The following is a 19988-nucleotide window of genomic DNA, read 5'->3' on the forward strand; positions in this document are numbered from 1 at the left end:
GCTTTTATTACCCAAGTAAAGTGTTTTCCCCAGGTTTTGACAAAACTGTGGAACTACATTTTGGAAGATTTGCCCAAGCATGCTGAATTGAAAGCAAGGATTGAAATGAGGACCTCGAAATGTCTTTACTAGAAGATTATCTTTGATTTCAAAAGACCTAATGTTCAATCTGGGGCATTCTTACTAATTTGAAGTTATATATCAATCATGAAACAATTGTTTTGAAACCAAAAAAAATCCTTCAAAAAATAGCTTTCTGATTTACGGAGATGCATCAATGCTGTCCTTTTTGTAACTCATAGTCTTAACTCCAATCCAACAAATCCAATAAATCAATTCACCTTGGTGCCATAAGTTAATCTTGAAGGCCTTATTCTGTGCCTTCCATCCATGAACACAATAGAACATTAGTTACATTACAAAACTATTCCCTTTGAATTCTTCGGCTGAGTAATTATCGCTGAATGGGTTAAAGGAGGTTAATGCAGCTTTCTGTTAATGTATCTACCCCCTGAAAAGCCACAGAAATAGCTAAAATGGGACTTACTCACAAGAATGCTAACTTATTGTGTATCACATTCACTGAACACCAAAGTTATGTATGCATGTTGATGTTTTTGGTTTAATTAAAATTGTGTATACTATCGACAGGGCAGTTAATAAGTGTCTGTATGGCAATTACACATTGTGGGAACAATGCTCGGCTACGACACACCATGTGAAAAGTTAAGGAGGAGGGTGACTTATATGGGAGCCTTACTTTCAAGTTTGTCTTTTTAAACCGTTTTCTTCAGAAACCCTCTGTATTGTAATGTTGTATTTTGGATATTGTTTTTTTACCTTTGTATCTAGCGCTTTGAGGCCTTATTTGGCAATTTGGCGCTTTATAAATATCTTTTTATTATTATTATTATTATTATTATTATTATAATTAAATCAACCATGAACATGACAAATAAGAATCGTTCCTCCAAATCATAGAAATTTGTCTTTAGTATGGCACTAAGAGGGTGGGCTTCAGCATCTCTGCTAAGGAAGTTGCTGTTGGAACCATCAAAAATATTGGCAGACACAGTCATCTTTATAGTCCCAAACCCGAAGTAAATGTTTCACACAAATCTGCTGGAATTAATCCAGAAACTCACTTGCATACAAAGCAGGCTTTGCCAACCTTGCAGAAAAATAAACTAATAGATCGTTCACAGGAACACAGAAGAAATAGCCTAATAATGAGTACAATAGGTCTGTATAGGCTTAATACACACATAGGGGTCACAATTTGGTTGTCAAGTTTGGTGATAATCATACTACCTGCCAAAGGGGATCAAGTAATGTACATTGCATCCATACAGTGCAGGGAAATGAATGTAATGTGTGACCACAAGAGGGCGCCATTTCATCGAGGTTCAGCCACAGAAATAGATCTTGGGGATTTGTCTTTTCTGTGTGTTTGATAAGAGGCTATTCATGCACCCTGCCATTTTAGCTGTAAGGCAAAGTTGTTGGTTAATCTTGACGACTTTGCCATACAAGCATGTCATATTGTATTCATACTCTATGAACACAGCTGACATAAAAGATGTGTTCATCAGGAATTGAGCCCAGCATTCTCTAAGTTCTATTTCTATGAATGTAACATTATTAATCACTGGATTATTCTAGCTGTGGATGCCTAACTCCAACATCTCTAGGGCATTCTGCAGATCTCCTATCACCTTCCAGAATCCTATGCCCATCTAAACATTGAGGGCGCTATTTCCTTTGCCCAAATGAAAAACAAAACACATCTGACCTCCTTTTATGTATAAGGAGAAAATGGACATGGAATTCTAAGACAAGAACCCGACAGGCAACCACTGTCTAGTGATTCTTCCTGGGTGGTAGTTTTCTTTGATAGTGATTATTTTGACTTACCTGAGCAATTGCTTCAAACTCTTCATGTTTCTTCTGCAGCGCCCTGGCTTTGTGTAACGTTTTACCCACACCTGTGTGCTTAGCCAGAAACTCCTCACCGTAATTCTCCAACCAGTACAGCACCTTAGGAGAGAGAAAGGATGCTGATTACTTCATAAATTAACACAGTGGAACCTTTGGGTAACCAAGTCAATACCTGTTGGTAACCCATTAACTATTTTCTAACCCTATGAGATGACAAACAGGAAGACATCAATGAACCCACTGGTCAAATCATTGGTAAACCCATTAATAAACCCATAAAAACCCCAAAAGTTAACTCTTAAGTTAACCCATTGGTAATAACATTGGTAACGCACTTGGTAACCTGTTAGATAAAGAAAACCAATGATGTTTCCATTTATTCACCCATTGGGTACTTAAGCCCAATGGCTGACACATCAACCAATGGACTAAACGGGTACCTTACCATTAGTAAACTCATTAGGTAATCCATTAGACAACCCATAACCCACTTGTTTAACCAAACGATGAAACTATTAACCCGTAGAGTAAACCCATTAGCTAACTCACCTGTGCAGCATCCTGTTGGAACACACAGAGTTGAATCCGTTGACATAAACCCATCTTCTTAGATTGCCACAGCTCATCCAGCTGTCTATGATGGTGAAGCACCTTATGGACTAGGTCCAGGACGTGACTAGCCGAGGCGGAGTAATCAGTCTGGGCCGTGACAGAGTTCTCGCTCTCGGGACTGAGCGGCTGCTGGAGAGCATCCAGCAGGGACTTACCGTCGGCACACAACTAAAAATAGGTATAACACAGAAAGCATACTCTGTGAATTAGTATTCAGATAATTCAATTCAATTCAGTTAAAAAAAAATTGTCTATCAAAACAATCAAAATATTTACACAACTTATAGATTCTGCAGTCAAAAATAGACTGCCAAATTAAGAGCCAGTTAAACTACGTATTGATACATTTTTTACTTTTCAAACAGAATTCATTTCTTCAAATATTTTTGCACTTAAACAATTAAAATTTTTGCACTTATTAAAGCGCATCGTCCAATGCACAAGACTGAATTTCTGGTGGCTAAGTCATCAGGATGTGCACCTGATGTGCCAGGCACAGCAAGATGTTGGACTCTGATTTTCAAATTTTAGCGATTCAGGTAATTATGTGATCAGCTAACATGTCTGCAGATAATATATACTAACCTCAGAGTAGCACTGGCTGATGGTCTCAAACAGCTTCTGATGATGGTGTAGTTTGGTCTCTAGGTCTGGGATCTCATTAGATAACTCAAGTTCTTCTTGGCTTTGTTGCACCCAGCCGTAGAGATTGGACATGTACTATGGGGGAAGAAAAAACCAAACTAGAATCTACTACAACCAAAACAGTTTTACCGAACTAAAAAGAGAGGCTGAAATTAACCAAGTTAAGAATATCAAACTTTGGCATATATTCAAAGCTCCATGTCACTGAATATCACATGAGAACTTACTACACTTAATTGGTGTCTTGAACCTCTAATCCTCAAACAAAACTTAAGACTGGTTTGATCAAAACAAATATTTACAAACCTCTTCAACTTTTTGATGGAAGGCAACGGACATTGTCAGCAACGTGCTCCGTTCATCGAGCGCCACAGCGAATGCCCGCCACTTTTGGTCCAGTTTGTGGGTGAGACGTTCAATTTGTTCTGCAGCATAGTGTCCTGACTCCATCAGTCGCGATGCTATGCCGACTATCTGATTGATGTGGACGTACATACCCTAATAGAGTCAAGCACAGAGAGAGAAAGTAGTATTGAAGAATGACCTATGAATCCCTTGCAACAGTGTTGCACACAGTTACTGTAGCATTTTGTGAGTCGTATAGCATGTTGCTGGGAGTCTTACTGCACAAATATTGCCTACGGGCGTTGTCTCACTACAAGGCAACTGTTTCAGGCAACTTATTTGGAGGCAACCACTTGCACTGCATGCGAAAGGAACACTCAGGCAGCATAATAGAAATCTTCTACCTGTAACGCACTATCCCCAAGAAAACAATATGAAACTGAAATATAAATGACATTTCTGATTGGAGATTTCCTGGAACTGGTGGCCTGTAAATTGCTATATGTGACATGTCCTGAGAAATGTTAATGCACTGTATTAAACAGTTCGTTTGTCACACTATACCTTTGGTGGAAAAGCTTGGTTGTCTGATCACCCCTAATCAGAACAAATAGATTAGATGAGAACCTTATTGCTTTGACTCACCATTGCTTGGGTAGCAAAGCGGTTGTGTTCCTCCTGAAGTTCTTCACCAGTCTGTGACATTGTGCCGATCTCTGTGTGGTTGAGTAAGAAGAGTTCCTTTTGATGGGCCAGCCATTCAAACATCTATGAATCAAAAGTAACAACAACTGTTTAAATATACTCAACGAGTCAATACAACATGTTCATTACAATGTAACTCTTCTTAACCATGTGCTCCAATTCGGCTGACTTCAATTGTGGGCCCAATTTTATGGCTCTGCTGTTGAATCAGGCACGACCTCAGTACACATATCATTTAGGAGTTCGTGGCTTGCCTCAGTGTTTCTTGCACAGTTCGCTGCAGATTGCACCAAAGCATCTTGTAACTTTGACAAGGTGCTTTATACCGAGTCTCATCATTCCGACTGCTCTTACCTATTGTAGCATAATGAGAGCTTTGAAATGCCCATGGAGAAACCACAGTATAAATGTACTATTAATCTTAAACCCCCAGTAGCATTCAGCCATTAATAACAATAATAATCATAATAGCTTATTCTTATACAATAGCGCATTTCACAACTGAAAGAAATACCAATGCGGTTTACAAAAAACAAAAGGCAAATAAATAAGCAACCACTAAATACACTAATAAGTGAGTGAATATATTTAAAGTTAGTTCTACCTTCTGAACATCTTGCTCAAACAACCTCAACTCCAGACATTGCTCAAGCTTCAACTTCCTAATCTGCCAGAGCTGGTGCAGCTGCTGTCTTGTGGCAGTCACACTATCCATCATGCGGTTAACACGGGGTACTACACCATGGAAGTCTGCGCTGGCTGCTATGCTGGACATGCTGGTGAAGCTACCGTGGGAGCTGCCTGAGTAGCCGGAGTCTGTCGTCGTTGACTCATCGCCATTGAAACCACTGCAAATTCTAACATAAGACAAGATCAAGAAAGCAATTAAGGGCTGGAAGTTATGCTAAATCTCAAAGACACAGTGACTCAATGGTTTGAGATATGGAAATAGAACTCAGAGAATACTTTACCAGGGCCAAATTGAGCTGCTTAAGCACAAAAAATAGCTAAGCACATCAAAATTAAACCTACCAGAATAGGGTTACCAGCCAAACTACCATGTTGTAAGTACAATCTGTGACTGCTATCCTGCTTACTTTTGCTAAGCAGAAAATGTTTAAGCAATTTTTTATCTGCTTGAGCAGCTCTATAAAATTGGGAATTTATAAGGAAACCTCGTTGTTTGACAAACTGAGAACATCCTTGGTAAGTTTTTATGTACCAAACCCAAGGGGAGGGCATGAAATAAATTCACTGTAAATGACAATTCACGAGGTCAATAGGTGTACACCTGTAAGTGTTTTGGGGGTGTGGGAGGGGTTGAAATCCTATACCTGCGTAGAAGTTTCTGACCCTCCTGGTTGATCTGCTCCACCGGGATCTCTAACACCTGTTCCCGCAGGCGGGTATGCTCTTCAATCTGCTGTTGAGCGCCCTCTATTGTCATAGAGAAGTTTGTGCAGTTCATCTCTCGTTTGAGGTGGTCCTGACGGTGCATGAGCTCCGAGGCTTTGGTTAAGAAGTCCTCTACAGCCTAATGAGATGACAAAGTAAAGTGAAGGTTATCACTCAGGTTAAATTGTTTTCAATTATTGATAGATTGTTAATGTTCATTTATTGCTTGAAATAGTAATAGTTATTGAGCCAAATGTACAATATGCACTGGCACTCTTGAGGGAAGAAACAAATTTATAAATTGAGAATATACATAATAGGTAGGACTTGAAACTTTGCATGGTGTGGGTATAATCAGGCGAGCGTTGCTGTTGCACTATGTGTAAATCACTTTTGAGTAGTTTTGGTTCTAAAAGAGCCAGGTCTGAAGTTAAGACTTTGGTTTTGGCTACGGCTAGAGTATATGATACAGCAGCCAAGCCATAGTCACTTTATTCACAGCTGGCCTATCTCCCGGTTAACTTTACCTATCATATACAAAACAATACTTCCCCAAATCAAGTCTTGGAGATGACTATAGCGCCCTCTATTGGTATCAATTAGCAAACTCTGCAATTACTATGAGGGCTTTCTAGCCATCTGTCTTTGGGATTGCTAACCCAGCTACACTAATCTCAACTTCTTTGATCAACAAAATATCTGAACAAAAAAAAGGTAGTACTCTTCGCAATTTTCATCAGGCCAAGGGCAGAAATACTTAATTGAAACCCAAATCCTCAGTCTGTTTTTTTGAAGATGTTTCTTTTGAGCAGCTTTGAGGTTCTACTTAGCTGCGAGGTCATTGAGGCAAAAGAATTGTGCAATGTCAAATATGAGAAGATTTTAAGGCTGCTTACCATTCTGAGTTGTATCCATTCTTCATGCTCATAAGTCAGGGTGCCGTCCAGTTCAGGTGTAAGTTGTGAGGGGTCGATGACCTTGTGTAGGCTTTCCTGTGACACCATGCTGGTCTGTGAAGGTCAACAAATATAAGGGAATTTGTAGTAACTCCAACTTTAAGCAAAATATCAAGTCCTTAAGCTGTAAGTTTGGAAGTCCTTACCATATTAATCATCTTAAAGAACTAAACTGTGATATCAAAGTTCGTAGAGGGTTCAGTAACGTACTTAACAACTTAATCCTGGTTGAAGGAGCTTCAACGTAATAGCTTACGGTGATACGCTTAGTGGTAAACTGATTACTAACCTCAAACTCAAGAGCTTGGATTTGGTACACTTATCATGCATATCTAATGCTGTTAATCCAGTTTGAAGGAGCTTTAACATCATCAGTAGTTTGTTCAATGGTAAACGAATTACTAACCTCAAACTTGAGCTTGGAGCTACCCAGACTTGTCCGGTGTTTCTGCCAGAATTTCTCCGGTTTGAGGATATAAACCATGTGGATGTGGTCAGGTATACATTCCTGTGTGAAGGAAGCACAAAGTAAAAACCAAATCAACAAAGTGCAATGTTTTGTTTATTAATCAACGTAGTAAAGACACAGTTTTGTCAAACTTGGTGTATACTTGTAATGATTCATATCACACAATCAATTTCTTGAAAAAAGAATTTCTTTTGAAAAATGTGGACACTTCATATTAAAATTTGCAGAAAATTTGAATTTTCGAAAACCTGCATCCAGAGTCCAATAAATTACAATGTGGAAAATGTACACATACACCAACACACAATGTAATCATAGATTTCTATATTGGGCTCATGGTAGAATGAGTTATAGAGGCATAACCTCAAACCCTACCAATAATAAACACTTATTCTAATGAAGTCAAGGTTTCATATGCTCAGTAATACAACACATTGAAACCAGCTCTCTGGGGGAAAAAGAGTGTTTGTTTTAAAAACCCATGAAATTGGCAATTAGGGTTCTACAACTGGAGGCTCATTCATAGCCAGACTATAAATTACCTAGGAGAGGCGGGCTAGATTAGTGCAGTCTTCCAGGTATAAATGGACCGTCCAGAAATCAATATGTTTCAATGACTCAAGGGTTTAATAAGAGGGCATAATTCTTAGTGACCTGCGATGGTTCTTCCTTACAAGTAAAACGCTTAAAAAACATTCCGGCTTTTTCTTAAAGATATATATGGTGAGTGAAAGGAGGTACTTTTCCTACCTCAATGGTGTGTGTCATGTGTTTTTCGAATACTGCGAGGAAAACAAAGACTGTAATATTGATAATTCCATCTCAATCCAAAGAGATAAAATACTTAGAAATCGTTTTTAAAAAACCCACATTTTTACTAATACTACTCAATGTACTATTTCAAAGGTTAAACCATTCACCACATGACAATGTTCCACCGTCAACAATGAAATCAACTATGCAGAGAAAAAGGAACACCCGGAGGGCCACACAACCCAATGAAAGAATACTGAAGACGGAGTGGGATAAATTGAATACACCATGATAATCAAATCTACCATCTGACATTTCTACAACACCCCACGACCCATTTGGTCTTCATTTTTTTTTAACAAATAAAATCAGGTAACAAATAATTGGCCAGCTTCGTAGCTTCAAGCCACGAGAGAGGTAGGCCCAAAATTCATGTCATACCTCACGCTAAAAAGATCAATCAACTGCAATGGAAAAATTGGCAAACTAAATCTCCAGTGGGGATATGTGCCTGCAAAAAAACTTCAAGATGCTAGCAACAAAGCCAGACTCTGGAAGTGTGTACCTTTATGAATGAAGACACATACTCTACATGTGTGTGTCAGTTTGAGACTCTTTACCACACCCATCCCCCAACCTTGAAATGATTCTACAACACATTCCAAATAACCATTCTGTTCTAGGTGTCCTCCACCCTAGGTGTCCTCCACCACATTCCAAATACCCATTCTGTTCTATAGGTGTCCTCCACCCACAGCACACTCTCATCCAACATCCTAAAACAAGGATGATTGTTCCAGATACCCAAGTGCTATTAGACTTGGAATCAACTGGAGACGATTTTGAAAAAAGACTAGGTGTATAGACTAGGTGCATAACTCAACACGTTAGGCATGTGTGGCCCACATTCAGAAAAGCGATGAACTGTGGGATATGTGCAAATTGAGAACCTCATGACAGAGGTGTCTGACAGGCAAGGGCCTTAACCCACCCCGCTCCCTGTAAATTCATCCTGATAATGCATCTTAAATTGTTTAATGGGAACAAACCCATTTAAGGCCCAGGACTAAGGGACAAAGCCAATGGCAAAATTAACACTTAAATCGGAAGCCAAGTGTAGGAAATAGTTGGTTCATAATAACATTACTATCACTCTGTGCAGTGAGTGCAGGCTGTTTTATATCAAACGGAAATGTAACCAAAACAAATAACTTTACATTGTACTGCAAAAAGCAAAACAAAACGAAGGAAAGTCAAAAATTTTCAAATTCTCAAGAGAAATCTTAACACATTTTGGAAGCCGCTACTATTCCACTCACAAGTAATAAAACCCAAATCTATCATGTTTGTACATGTAACACTATTTGTGAAAATTCCACCTGGGGAAAAGAACCTTGCAACAAAACAAACAAAAACTCTCATGTAAAAAAAATTGAGTTAACCTTGAAAGTTGTCTGGTAATATTCTGCTATCTAAAAAGCCAGGCGTGCAACTCTGGGTTCATTCGGGCAATTTCATTACCCTGCTACTGATATTTCCCAACAGCATTCAGCGCCCATAAGTGTTTGTCTGCCCTTTTCACTGTAATATTGATCAAGTCGGCCACACATGTGTGCTGATCCAGATCTTTCTTTTTTTGAAGCCCAGCGCTAAAGAAAAAAAGAAAAATGGATTGCGTTTCCGATGACATTTCAGGATCTTTTTTTTTGTATACAACCTGACTCTGAACCTGAGCTTCTTGAAATTGCTCGTCTGACTCCCCCCCCCCCCCCCAAAAAAAAAAAGGTAAGGAAAGCACACAGAGTACTCTTGGACACTTTCATGTGTGATTTAGATTTATTTTCACTTTATAAATAGCCAGTTGGTTTCAGAATAAGCAATATTGAGTGTATTTCTAAATGAAACTGATGCACTACTGGTCAGTGTACTTTTCCCATCCATGTTTATAAAAAAAAAAAATTTCTACGAACTACCTTAATTTCATTTACTTGTTTTTACTAATTTGTTTCACATTAATGACACTTGTACCTGCCATGGCTTTTAAGGTAACAGCATACTGAATTTTTATTTTAAATAAAGTTAAAGAAAAGCAGTGTGTGTGGAAGAACCTGTGCACACATACATTTTGTGTAATTAGCTGCCCTACCAACATTGTTATAATGGCTGATTGTGGCGGTTGTCTTATCTTTTAACACTAATGACCTATTTCCAAGAATAGCGCATGATTTTAGCGTGGGATGTCACAGTCAGTTTAGCGAGAGGTTGTCTTCAGCCGACGCCGCCTCGGGAAACTCTGATGGTCGCCTTCCAAGCATCCCGGTCCAGCATCAGCGTCCTAAGCTCAGTTGTTTCTTGGTGTGTTGCCCCCTTCTTTAGCTGATCTACGAATGTTTGTCCCCTTCTGCCCTTGCTCCTGTTTCCATTGAACTAGGGGGCTCACAACTAGCTCTGGATGGCAAACACAGTGGCCAGCCGGCCTCATCCTTCGTTCCCTGATCTTGACAGATACTCTTGGTAGGGCACCATAGAGCTGGGAGTCACAAATCTTCCTTTTCTCCAAGATCCTTTTTCTTTGTGTTCACTAACAATAATTATGATCAAAGATGGAATGGAAATGACTTGAATATTTCATAAGATATATTTGTTTACCTGTAAGACTTTAAGGACTGGTTTGATGTTACTCCAGGTGGATCCTCTCATGTCAATGATGGCACTGAAACCAAGCTCTCTCGCCTCCTCACTGTGAAAAATAACAACAAAAGAGGATGGTGAGAAATAATGACAATACAGTAATTGGATCAAGAAAAGAAGTTTTTCAATCACTATACTTAAAAATATAGACTCCAATCCTTCTGCATTTCCAAAACTCTATCCATATTTCAGATTGTTTGAATATGAAACCCAAATGCTTAATATGTTTAAGATGTTAAGGGAAAGCCGTAATTCTTGGAACAACATCAACAACGTCAACTCCACAGGGCATAGAGAAGGGAAGAAATCCACTCCATCATTATTTAACAACGCATACAAAAAAAACCTCATGGTTGGGCTGTTCACACTGAAGTACCAATATGGTGCAGAGTGATAACCCCTGTCAACGCTATGAAAACTTAATGAGCTAGTAATGCAGATGATTTTTGTCTGACATCGTAGCTAATTGCCTCCAACCCACCAGGCTTTTGTTCTAACAGAATCTGAAAGACTTGTTTTGTTTCGGTTCAAAAAGGACAGTCTGGGAAAAGCGATCTCTTAACTGTTGACTTTTTTGTGTCAAAGAAAAAAAGTAGCATCTTCAAATAAATTATGTTTCGGGATGTTATTCAAAGTAGTCTAGGGTTATTTTTTTAAAGTAGAAGCGTGTGTTGAATAGATCAATAGCCAACGATATATTTTCGCAAATTGGAATGACTTGATTTTGAAGCCCACTGACCTACATATACCGTTTTTCCCCTCCCAGTTTAGAATTGGTTGAATTGGATCATAATAGAAGAAAAACAGGATGAACATCATGTTATTTGTTTTGACATCCGACGTCATGTTTTGATATTTGCTCTGAAAGAGCAAAATTAAATGACATTTTACATCAGTTCGACATCATGGACAACTTCATAGAGCTGCTTTATTATGGTAATACAGCATTTATAAGCAAACTCTTCTGTATAAACCATTCAAAGGCACCGGTGCTTCAGCACAAAAATTATCTATAAATATCTAAACTATTGCTGATTTCAACTCAACAAAAATTGCTTAATAAGCAAATTTATAATCTGTTATAAAGCGGCCTAGTCTAGATACCTTTTTAAAAGGCTCTATTTAAAAAATGAGCCCATCACAAACACTTAAATTGAATTGATGAGTTCTTCTAACATTTGTTTTTTTTTTAAACACATCTGTATTCCCGTGAAGAATCCGTCTGACTGTAATGATTTTTAATTCTCAGTTCCTCATTACCAAAATTGAATTTATTGATTATTTTCCACTCTGGTGCACGTTTAATTAACAAGGCGCCGGTGACGGGTGGTAAGCAATAATAATGAAATAGAATCACAGCAAATTACACTTGGTAGTTATTAGAGTAATCCGTAGGATTAAAGGAATGTCAACATTGTATTAATATTCTAATAACTAGATTTAAGTTTTAACAAGTTAACATTCTTAAAGCAACGTCTGTAATTACATTAGAGCATTGTTTCAACCAGAGGACTTCACATTTTTTGGATTTTCCTGTCATGAACAACAGATTGAAAACCTATGATATTGAATTGTCAAAACATTTTCAAGGCTATGAACATGCATATCTGCTACTGACAAGAACATGAGTCGCAAATAAACTTCTTCGCTCTGTTTCTTCTGATCTACAGTCTTCAAATATCAAACCCTGCTTGTGGGTTCGAATCCAACCAAAGTAGTACGAATTTGTTCTCACAGGAGTCAGGAAGTACTGAGAAAGTGGTGCTTATCACGTATCAGTGAATTTGTAAAACGCAAAAAATATGACTGCTAAATTTTTTAATCTGGCCATCATTCGCTTTCATGAATCAAGTTTGTATGCTACATGTAAGCACACACGAAATTGGTGACCAGCCAATCACAACTCTGATGTACTCTACTTAAGATTGGTTCCCTGCAAAATTGTGTTCAGCAGATAAATTTGTTAAAAAATGTTTACCAGTGAAAAGCTTAAAGAAACTGGGTCAGAGACTGTTTCCAATTGCACACCTTCCCTTTAAATTGACAGGAACCCCAGGTGAGAAGAGAAGTGTTATTAAGGGATTACGAGGCCTTCAGAAAGTGTTAATGCAATTCCTGTATAATAAATAATCCTGTCAGAGTACGAGAGTTGTAAATAATCACAGGATTGTGTGTTTATTTACTTTGTGAAGGCATGGGTTCTTCATGGCAAATGGCTGATGTAGCATACATGTTTGGACACAGAAATTGCCCAACACACATCGGTGCAGGCCTTGAATTTGTTTCTTGAAGGGACACAGCAATTTACCGCTAGTAAGGGGCACTTCTATGGGGAAATGTTAACTTCTATAGGGTTAAAAACCACACAATGAACTTAAAGCCCACAACATGAGCCCCCCAACATCACACAAAGTTCAGTCAGATAATCAATTTAACTGTGAAAGATTTCAGTCAGTATTTACTCTGCAATTGCCGGCCATAAAGAGAGTCAATTAACTTGGCTATTCCAATGTGTTGACCCATCAACCCCTTTTACCACAACTTATGTTTACAATGTGCAATAAAATACTAAACACAAATGCTATCCAATAATCTTTAATGATCTGTAACTTTCAATGCATTTTTAAGGGCATACATGTAGGAGGGCACAACCGCTTTGATGTATGCATGGTTGGTGTTCTGAAAAACTGTGAATATCTTTGCTTTCAAGAGATTTCACAAACTTATAGTGAGTGTCCTGACACATATCCATTGGTGATAAGAAAACAACAACTCTAGATGATGGAAGTTGTAAGCTAATCTTACCTTGGTATAGTGCTGAGATAGTATACCACTCTGCGTAAGTCCTCTGGTTTGACCTTGTCCAGGTTGGGTCTGGATGGGAAGGTCAGGATGGGACCTCCTCTCTTGTCTCTCCCTCCTGCACAGATAAAAACACTTTTTTTTTTAATTCAAGTCAATAGTCAATATAGACAGCGGGGAAAACAAAGACACAGCAGCATCAAAAATTAAAATGGGTATATTGGATCCCCCTCCTACCCAACCCAACCAGATGTCTTTGATCCCCCTCCAATCAAAATGGGTATCTGCGATCCCAGTGATTCCTAACAAAGCAGGTCTTTGATCACTGTCACACCAAAATGGGTAATTTGGGTATATTTCCAATGCAGATGGGTATCTTTCATCCCCTTCCTACCAAAATGGTTGATCCTTGTCTCCCTAAACAGAGAAGAGAAACAGAAAAACTTCCCCTTCCCCCCCCCCTTCCCACAACTTGGATGCTCATTGTCCCTCCACCCTAATGTGTTATCTCTCTATCCATATTGGTGCCCATTGTCTTCCCTTTTAATGGGTTTTCTTTTACCCCCTAACCACCCAAATGGGGACTGTTTTTGTCTATCCTCAGCCCTATAACATCTCATCTTCCCCAAATGACATGTAATAAGGCCTCTCCAATCCACGTACCTGAGCAATAGGCAATCTTTTCCTTCAGAATGGGTAAAACATCAGAAGCCCTCAGCCCATCACAGTGGAAGGCACCTGTTGAAATTAATGAAAAATACATTTTTATTATTATACGACTCCCAAATGCTACCTCAAGCTGAATACGTGAGGGAAAATAACACTATTGTAAAAACATGCTCAGTAGGTAGTGGTTGCTCACACCAAAGACAGCTCTGTCGCTTGAGACCTGCGCATACATTGGTCTGCTTAAGCAGCAAAAATTGCCTAACATATTTCTGCTTAATTCACTAATTATTTAACCATTTCACAGTAAGTATGTTTAAAATATTTAAACGTTGGTACCTACATTTGTTGCACTGGTAACTCATTCCAGATACAAATTATCCCAGAAAAATACACGCGTCGTCTTCCACCACTCTCATCAACGAAGTATGAAAATAAACATCCCATATAACCAGGCTGTCCAAGAAAATGCTGACAAATTACACATCACACTAGAATCACTAAGTCAACCAGTGCCATTCGAGAGCAAAGAAAACGCATGGTGCACATGACAAGTCAGAAGCAATTCCATTCTCGCCTTGTGATGTTAACGACTCTTATGCCACTGATACGGCAAGATACTCTAACGTTGTGAAATCTAATGTGTATATTTACAACAAACCCAAACAATAACACGTGCTCCTTTACAAGTTCTCCTGGTACTACAAATCTTACACTACCCACTTTAGCTTTCTCCCCAAGCCACATCTGGGGAAACAAGGTTGTCACTTAACAGCTCCGAAGCCTCTCTCTCTCACTTTGCACTGGGGTGCTTTAATTGGCTCTGTCCACCCAATAAATTATTAGTGTAGACAAACAACATCCTGAGCTTTCAAACCTATCCTTTAAGATTTTCACTCCTGTTCTCCCAGATGTCTCATTACCCTTTGATTACCCATAATGCAGGGGTTGATACTTTTGCAGAGTGGTGACCTGCCATGGGACCAGAAAGAAAGCCCCGATTTGGGATTTATAATTGTACCACAAGATGATTGATTTAAGTAGCTGTGAAACAGCCTGGAATTCCAAAGGTTTAAGTGTCCGCACCATTTTTCATTCGAACATCGCACTTCTTTGCTAACAGCACCCAATAATGAGAAGTTTCATACCACCGGAGTTTAAACACTGAGATTAAAATTCTAATGTAAGAAAAGACGATGCTTCTTCATGCTTAACGAGACACCTTGAAGATGCAGGGGAGATGCACATCAGTTATGGTGAGACAATTATTTTCTATGCATGAATCTTGCATCAAAACCTGCTTAAACTAGACCCATCTAAATTGTCTTTCTTAGTAACACATAACTAATTGAGATAAACTAAATGCTTTTGGAAACATGTCTAGTTTCTTGAAACTCAAGGCTAAGACAGCAACAAACAGCAACCAATGATGTAAAAACACCTTTAAGTTCTCTCCAAGGCTTGGTTTTGCCATCATACTATGTCTTCAGAGCAACTTGTCTGAGTTAATTTGAACACATCACTGGAGACACATTACAGTAAGTTGATGGATTGTCATGAGACATCCCTGTTAATATATTTTCAGTGCAGTAACTACATGTTATAGTCTTCATAAAAACCTTGCAAATGTCCTTGAAGTTATACTTACAATACACAGGTACTGCAGTAAGACTACCAGCATAATAACTCATTTTAACTCCAAAAACAGTTTTCATTGAAGCATCAACAATAAATTGGTTATTACATTTTCTATATTTAAATACCCACAGGTCTTCTGAAGAAAACAGAACTGACAGGAACTTATGGTGCAAATTAGTGAAGTAAACATTTATTGTGATATAAATTGTAATTTTTGGGTGTATCAAGGGCAATACTTTGTGAATATTTTATGTTAGCAAATTAATAACTCACAATTTACATGGTGAAATATTGTTGCCTAAAATGCTAGTTTTGTAGAAACAAGTAAAATAATATAGTTCTGTCTGAACAGCCCAAAAACATAGGTTCCTACAGTATGCTTGAAAATGTATCACTTCAAGGAAGATAGAGTGTTAATAACAGGTTCTTCTCGAGATTGTTAAAAAATTTGAGCAGAACCCTAACTGTACATAATTAAACATTTAATACCAATACATAGAACAAGCTTAGCGTCCCTGGCATTTTTTTTATTCTTGGTTTGTCAAAGTGGAACTAAAATATATAACATATCTTAATCGATTTGCCTCACTGTGCCACTGCTAAGTTGCTGCTTATTTAACGTGAGTGGTGATATTGATACCAAAAGAGACTTCCCATCTGGACCATTCATCTTCACATTTTTCAAGGAAAAAAAACAGCTTGGTAATACATTAAATACTTCATCTATTTTTAGTTGTTTATGTATATTTTTAGAAACAAATATTCTGCAAAGAAGTGTATGTGTGTACTTTTGTGAACTCACAATGCAAAACTTTCACACCGGCCTTAGTTTTGCCAAAGTGTTCAACCAAATACTATCACCAACATGGCCTGACAGCTTTCCATGTTCACTACGCATCCGATCAAGAATTTGCCAGGCATTAATTTTTCATAAATCATTCTGATCCGGCTGGTGTGTGTCTCTTTTCTGGCCAGTAATGACATTATGCAAGCATGGATTGCCAAAGTCAAGGACCAAACCCTGGGTAGTGTGATGACATCTGATACCATTAGAGAGTGACTGTGTACAAGAACATTGTATGGTACACTGTACACCACCAATCAGGGACAGCCCTTCAGGATGACTGGTGTCCTCATAAGGTAACTCACTACCCCTAGCTGTCCCCTTGGGACCAGTGATTCATGCTTGGGGTAGAAGTAAATAAACAGGGAGTGTGGATCACTATAGGATGCTACTCATGACCTGGTTCCTCCAGCCATTATAACAAGCAAAGACATCTATTCTACCACCAATATGTGTAAATTTGCTTACATTTCCTACATCTCTATTGTAAAAAAAAAACAGCGGTAATGCATTTTCTGAATAGCGGAAATGTTCGATGTAACTGTTGTAATAAAATTGTCCACTTGGCTGGCACCCTTGGAGATCAACTATACAGTATTGCTCACTGTATAAGAACGGATCGTCAGATGTAAGCTATACTGCTTACACGGCAAGAATGAAAGCTCTTTACTTTCTGGAGACAAACAAATATATTCAACTTCCTGCATGGTCAATGGTCAAACCCAGATTGATAAAAAATCTTCAGTTTGTACACAAGACACAGACGCCTAGTTCTAGGGCAAGGCCAATGACACTAAAAGGTATTTCTAACATCAACACAACATGTCCCCTGTAGTACACTACATCCATAAACAGCCTGAGGTTTAAGACAGCATGCCCCAGCCCTACATCACAGCTCCACTGGATTATGTGCAAGCTACGCATGACTTACATTTCTCACTTAATGAGAATGGCAATGATTTCCATGCCTGTAGACAACTGATCATATCTTCTAGTCAGTGTCGTAATATTATTAACATAAAATACTGACGATTGAATAGCTTGAATTAATGATCTTTCCATTTTACAGTCCTTAATGGCTACAGTACAAGAGAATTAGAGCAAGCCTGGAGACTGAAAACTTCTTGTTTTAAAAAAACACCAAAACATATCGCGGCCATAAATGGCCAGAGCGTTTGACCCTTATGTTTCATTTGGCCGTTCTATGTTACCTCTACGATTTGGAAGCTCATTATGGCAAAAGAAGTCATCGCACAAATCACTTTCCAATTTTTATTTGATTTTCTCTTTACTTGATTCTTTCTTTATAATGTATAACTTCTTCATTCTCTTCTCTGACATTAAAATCAGACAACTATTTAACCAAATCTGTGAAATCAGCCATGCCTTTGGTTTGGTGATGAAATGAATGCTCTAAACAGACACCCCTTTATTCTGAAAACCCTATAAAAAAAATTATTTTGAAAACCCTTGTGATTTACATGTACACAATAGGGTTAGAGTTTTTGTTAGTGTTAAGGTAAGCGGTAAGGTTAGGGTTAGGAATAGGGGTAGGGTTAGGATTATGAAAATAAACTTGGAGTTTCAGAACAAATGGGTGTCAAAACATACATGTAGAGGTGTAACCAGAATTAGTAAACAAATAACATACATGTAGTCTGCTGGCAAAAGGGAACACTGGTGGTCACCCAAACTGATGGAAAGTACAATTTCGCCATACATGTTTTTGTTGGATTATAACAAAGTATCTTATGAGAGTTCATGTTCTGACATATCCAGGTACATGTAGGGGATGAATAAAATGGTGTACTGCATGTTTGTACATCTACCATGCAATTCAATGAACCAGTACCATGTTTGTGCAATAACTTAATACTGTGTTGTTGACTACACTTATCAGATTTGAAAGATCTAAAATCCAATTTTGGTTTGATACTGTATATTTTACAGGTAACTGCACTATATATTAGACAGTATGGCACTAGTTCATTGTACTGAAAATCTCCATGTGATGTACAACCATGCAGATGTATGTACCAAACCTGAGCGCTTTAAGTACATTACTTACCCCCAAAATCCAATTGTCAATGTGTACATATGTTTTTTTTTACATCCTAAAAATATATGTTTGGTCAGGGTTGAACTTGAAGCACTTTCAGTTCAAAGGACAGAGTCATAATGGTTTTTTAAAAAAGGATCTTGCTAAAGGACACAAATGTGACAACTGGGACATACATTGTAAACCCATACTCTGGTGATCAGAAACACCAGAGCTTGAAGTCCAGTGTGTTTGACCGTTTGGCCACGACACAACACTAAGGCATGAACAAGAAAATAAGCCCCGATTTTCTTCACATAGAAGTTGCACAGATCGTTCACTGCCATCTGCGCAAAATTATTTTTTGTATTCTTCCGTTGAGCTGTGATTCTGTGAACACTTTTTTACTGTAAGAAGTCCAGCTTTCGGAGCGCATTTGGTAAACATGTGGTGTCATAAGTCACTTGGTTTCTAGAGTACATACAAAAAATGTTCCCCAGACCCTATAAATTACAATTCAAATACACTTGTGATTCAGCACGCTTTAAAACCTCCAAAGATTCTGCATCATTGTACAATATTGGCATTCGCTTGGAGTAGCAGCATCCCACAATGCCTATTTGTTGCGATTATAACTCCTTGTGGATGCTGTCGATAAACTGAACTGGATCTTCATTTCCTCAATGTCTCCCCACCTGCCTACCTTGTATGAGCATGTTGGTTTCTCGGTCATGTCACTATTTTCACTCTATGTCAAGTCACTGACCATCTTTTTCTCTCTCCAAAGGGAGCCTGTGGAGACTTTCTCACTCACACATTCACAACAAATTGTTGGCATTAAAATATCAAAAACCAATTTCATAAAATTATCTGTGTATGAAGAGGTCTTTGGCACATCAGCAGGCCTCGAAATAATCCACGGCACCAACAGCAATTACTGAGGTGCCCTTGCTTTTGCTGTGGTGCCCTTTGCAAAGTTTCAATAAAAATTTACATTTTTCCCCCTAGAAGTACCCCTCAAAAGCGGAAAATTTTATTTGGCAAAAACAAAGTTCAAGGCCGGCATTAGGAAACATTTCCCACAGTTTTCATGTTCAGAAAGAGATTTCTCTCATCAACTTGATACCACTATGTACCACATGCACATGCACCTTAACCACAAATGTCGTAGGCTGTACTTTCCCTTTAATACTGGCTACTATCTCAACTCTTGGAAACATTCGTTGGTGATGAGTGATCTATTAAGAAGGTAGGCACTGCTGCATCTCCCTGATTAGAAACCGTATCATCGCAGGGCATTGACCTCTTGCCATTCCTATTAGCAGATGAGTAACTAGACAGCTAGTAGCCTACCACCAGACCACACTTAAAGCATAGCAATGAACGATAGATAGAGACAGTATTCTCATGGTGTTCCTAACCAAGTATGTAGTTCTTACATTGGCCAAAATGCTAATTAAAATGACAGTGAGTAGTCAAGATACTATTGAG

At 38.4% G+C, this 19988-nt stretch overlaps 1 protein-coding gene across 5 annotated transcripts in view; it reads right to left on the reverse strand.

Annotated features, from left to right (window-relative positions):
- The window catches only part of LOC139939962 (kalirin-like), a 192827-nt gene that overhangs the window by 157163 nt on the left and 15676 nt on the right, over positions 1-19988 (reverse strand). For all 5 annotated transcript variants that reach the window (XM_071936132.1, XM_071936130.1, XM_071936131.1 and 2 more), the window contains exons 2-13: positions 13975-14049; positions 13315-13429; positions 10468-10558; positions 7003-7104; positions 6537-6650; positions 5580-5779; positions 4850-5102; positions 4186-4308; positions 3502-3693; positions 3136-3270; positions 2488-2718; positions 1915-2037 (exon numbers count right to left, since the gene is read on the reverse strand). In XM_071936132.1, coding sequence (XP_071792233.1) covers positions 1915-2037; positions 2488-2718; positions 3136-3270; positions 3502-3693; positions 4186-4308; positions 4850-5102; positions 5580-5779; positions 6537-6650; positions 7003-7104; positions 10468-10558; positions 13315-13429; positions 13975-14049 — 1754 coding nt within the window. The remainder of the gene's footprint in view (positions 1-1914; positions 2038-2487; positions 2719-3135; positions 3271-3501; positions 3694-4185; positions 4309-4849; positions 5103-5579; positions 5780-6536; positions 6651-7002; positions 7105-10467; positions 10559-13314; positions 13430-13974; positions 14050-19988) is intronic.

Source organism: Asterias amurensis, chromosome 7 (genome assembly GCF_032118995.1).
Source record: "Asterias amurensis chromosome 7, ASM3211899v1".
NCBI classification, from domain to species: domain Eukaryota; kingdom Metazoa; phylum Echinodermata; class Asteroidea; order Forcipulatida; family Asteriidae; genus Asterias; species Asterias amurensis.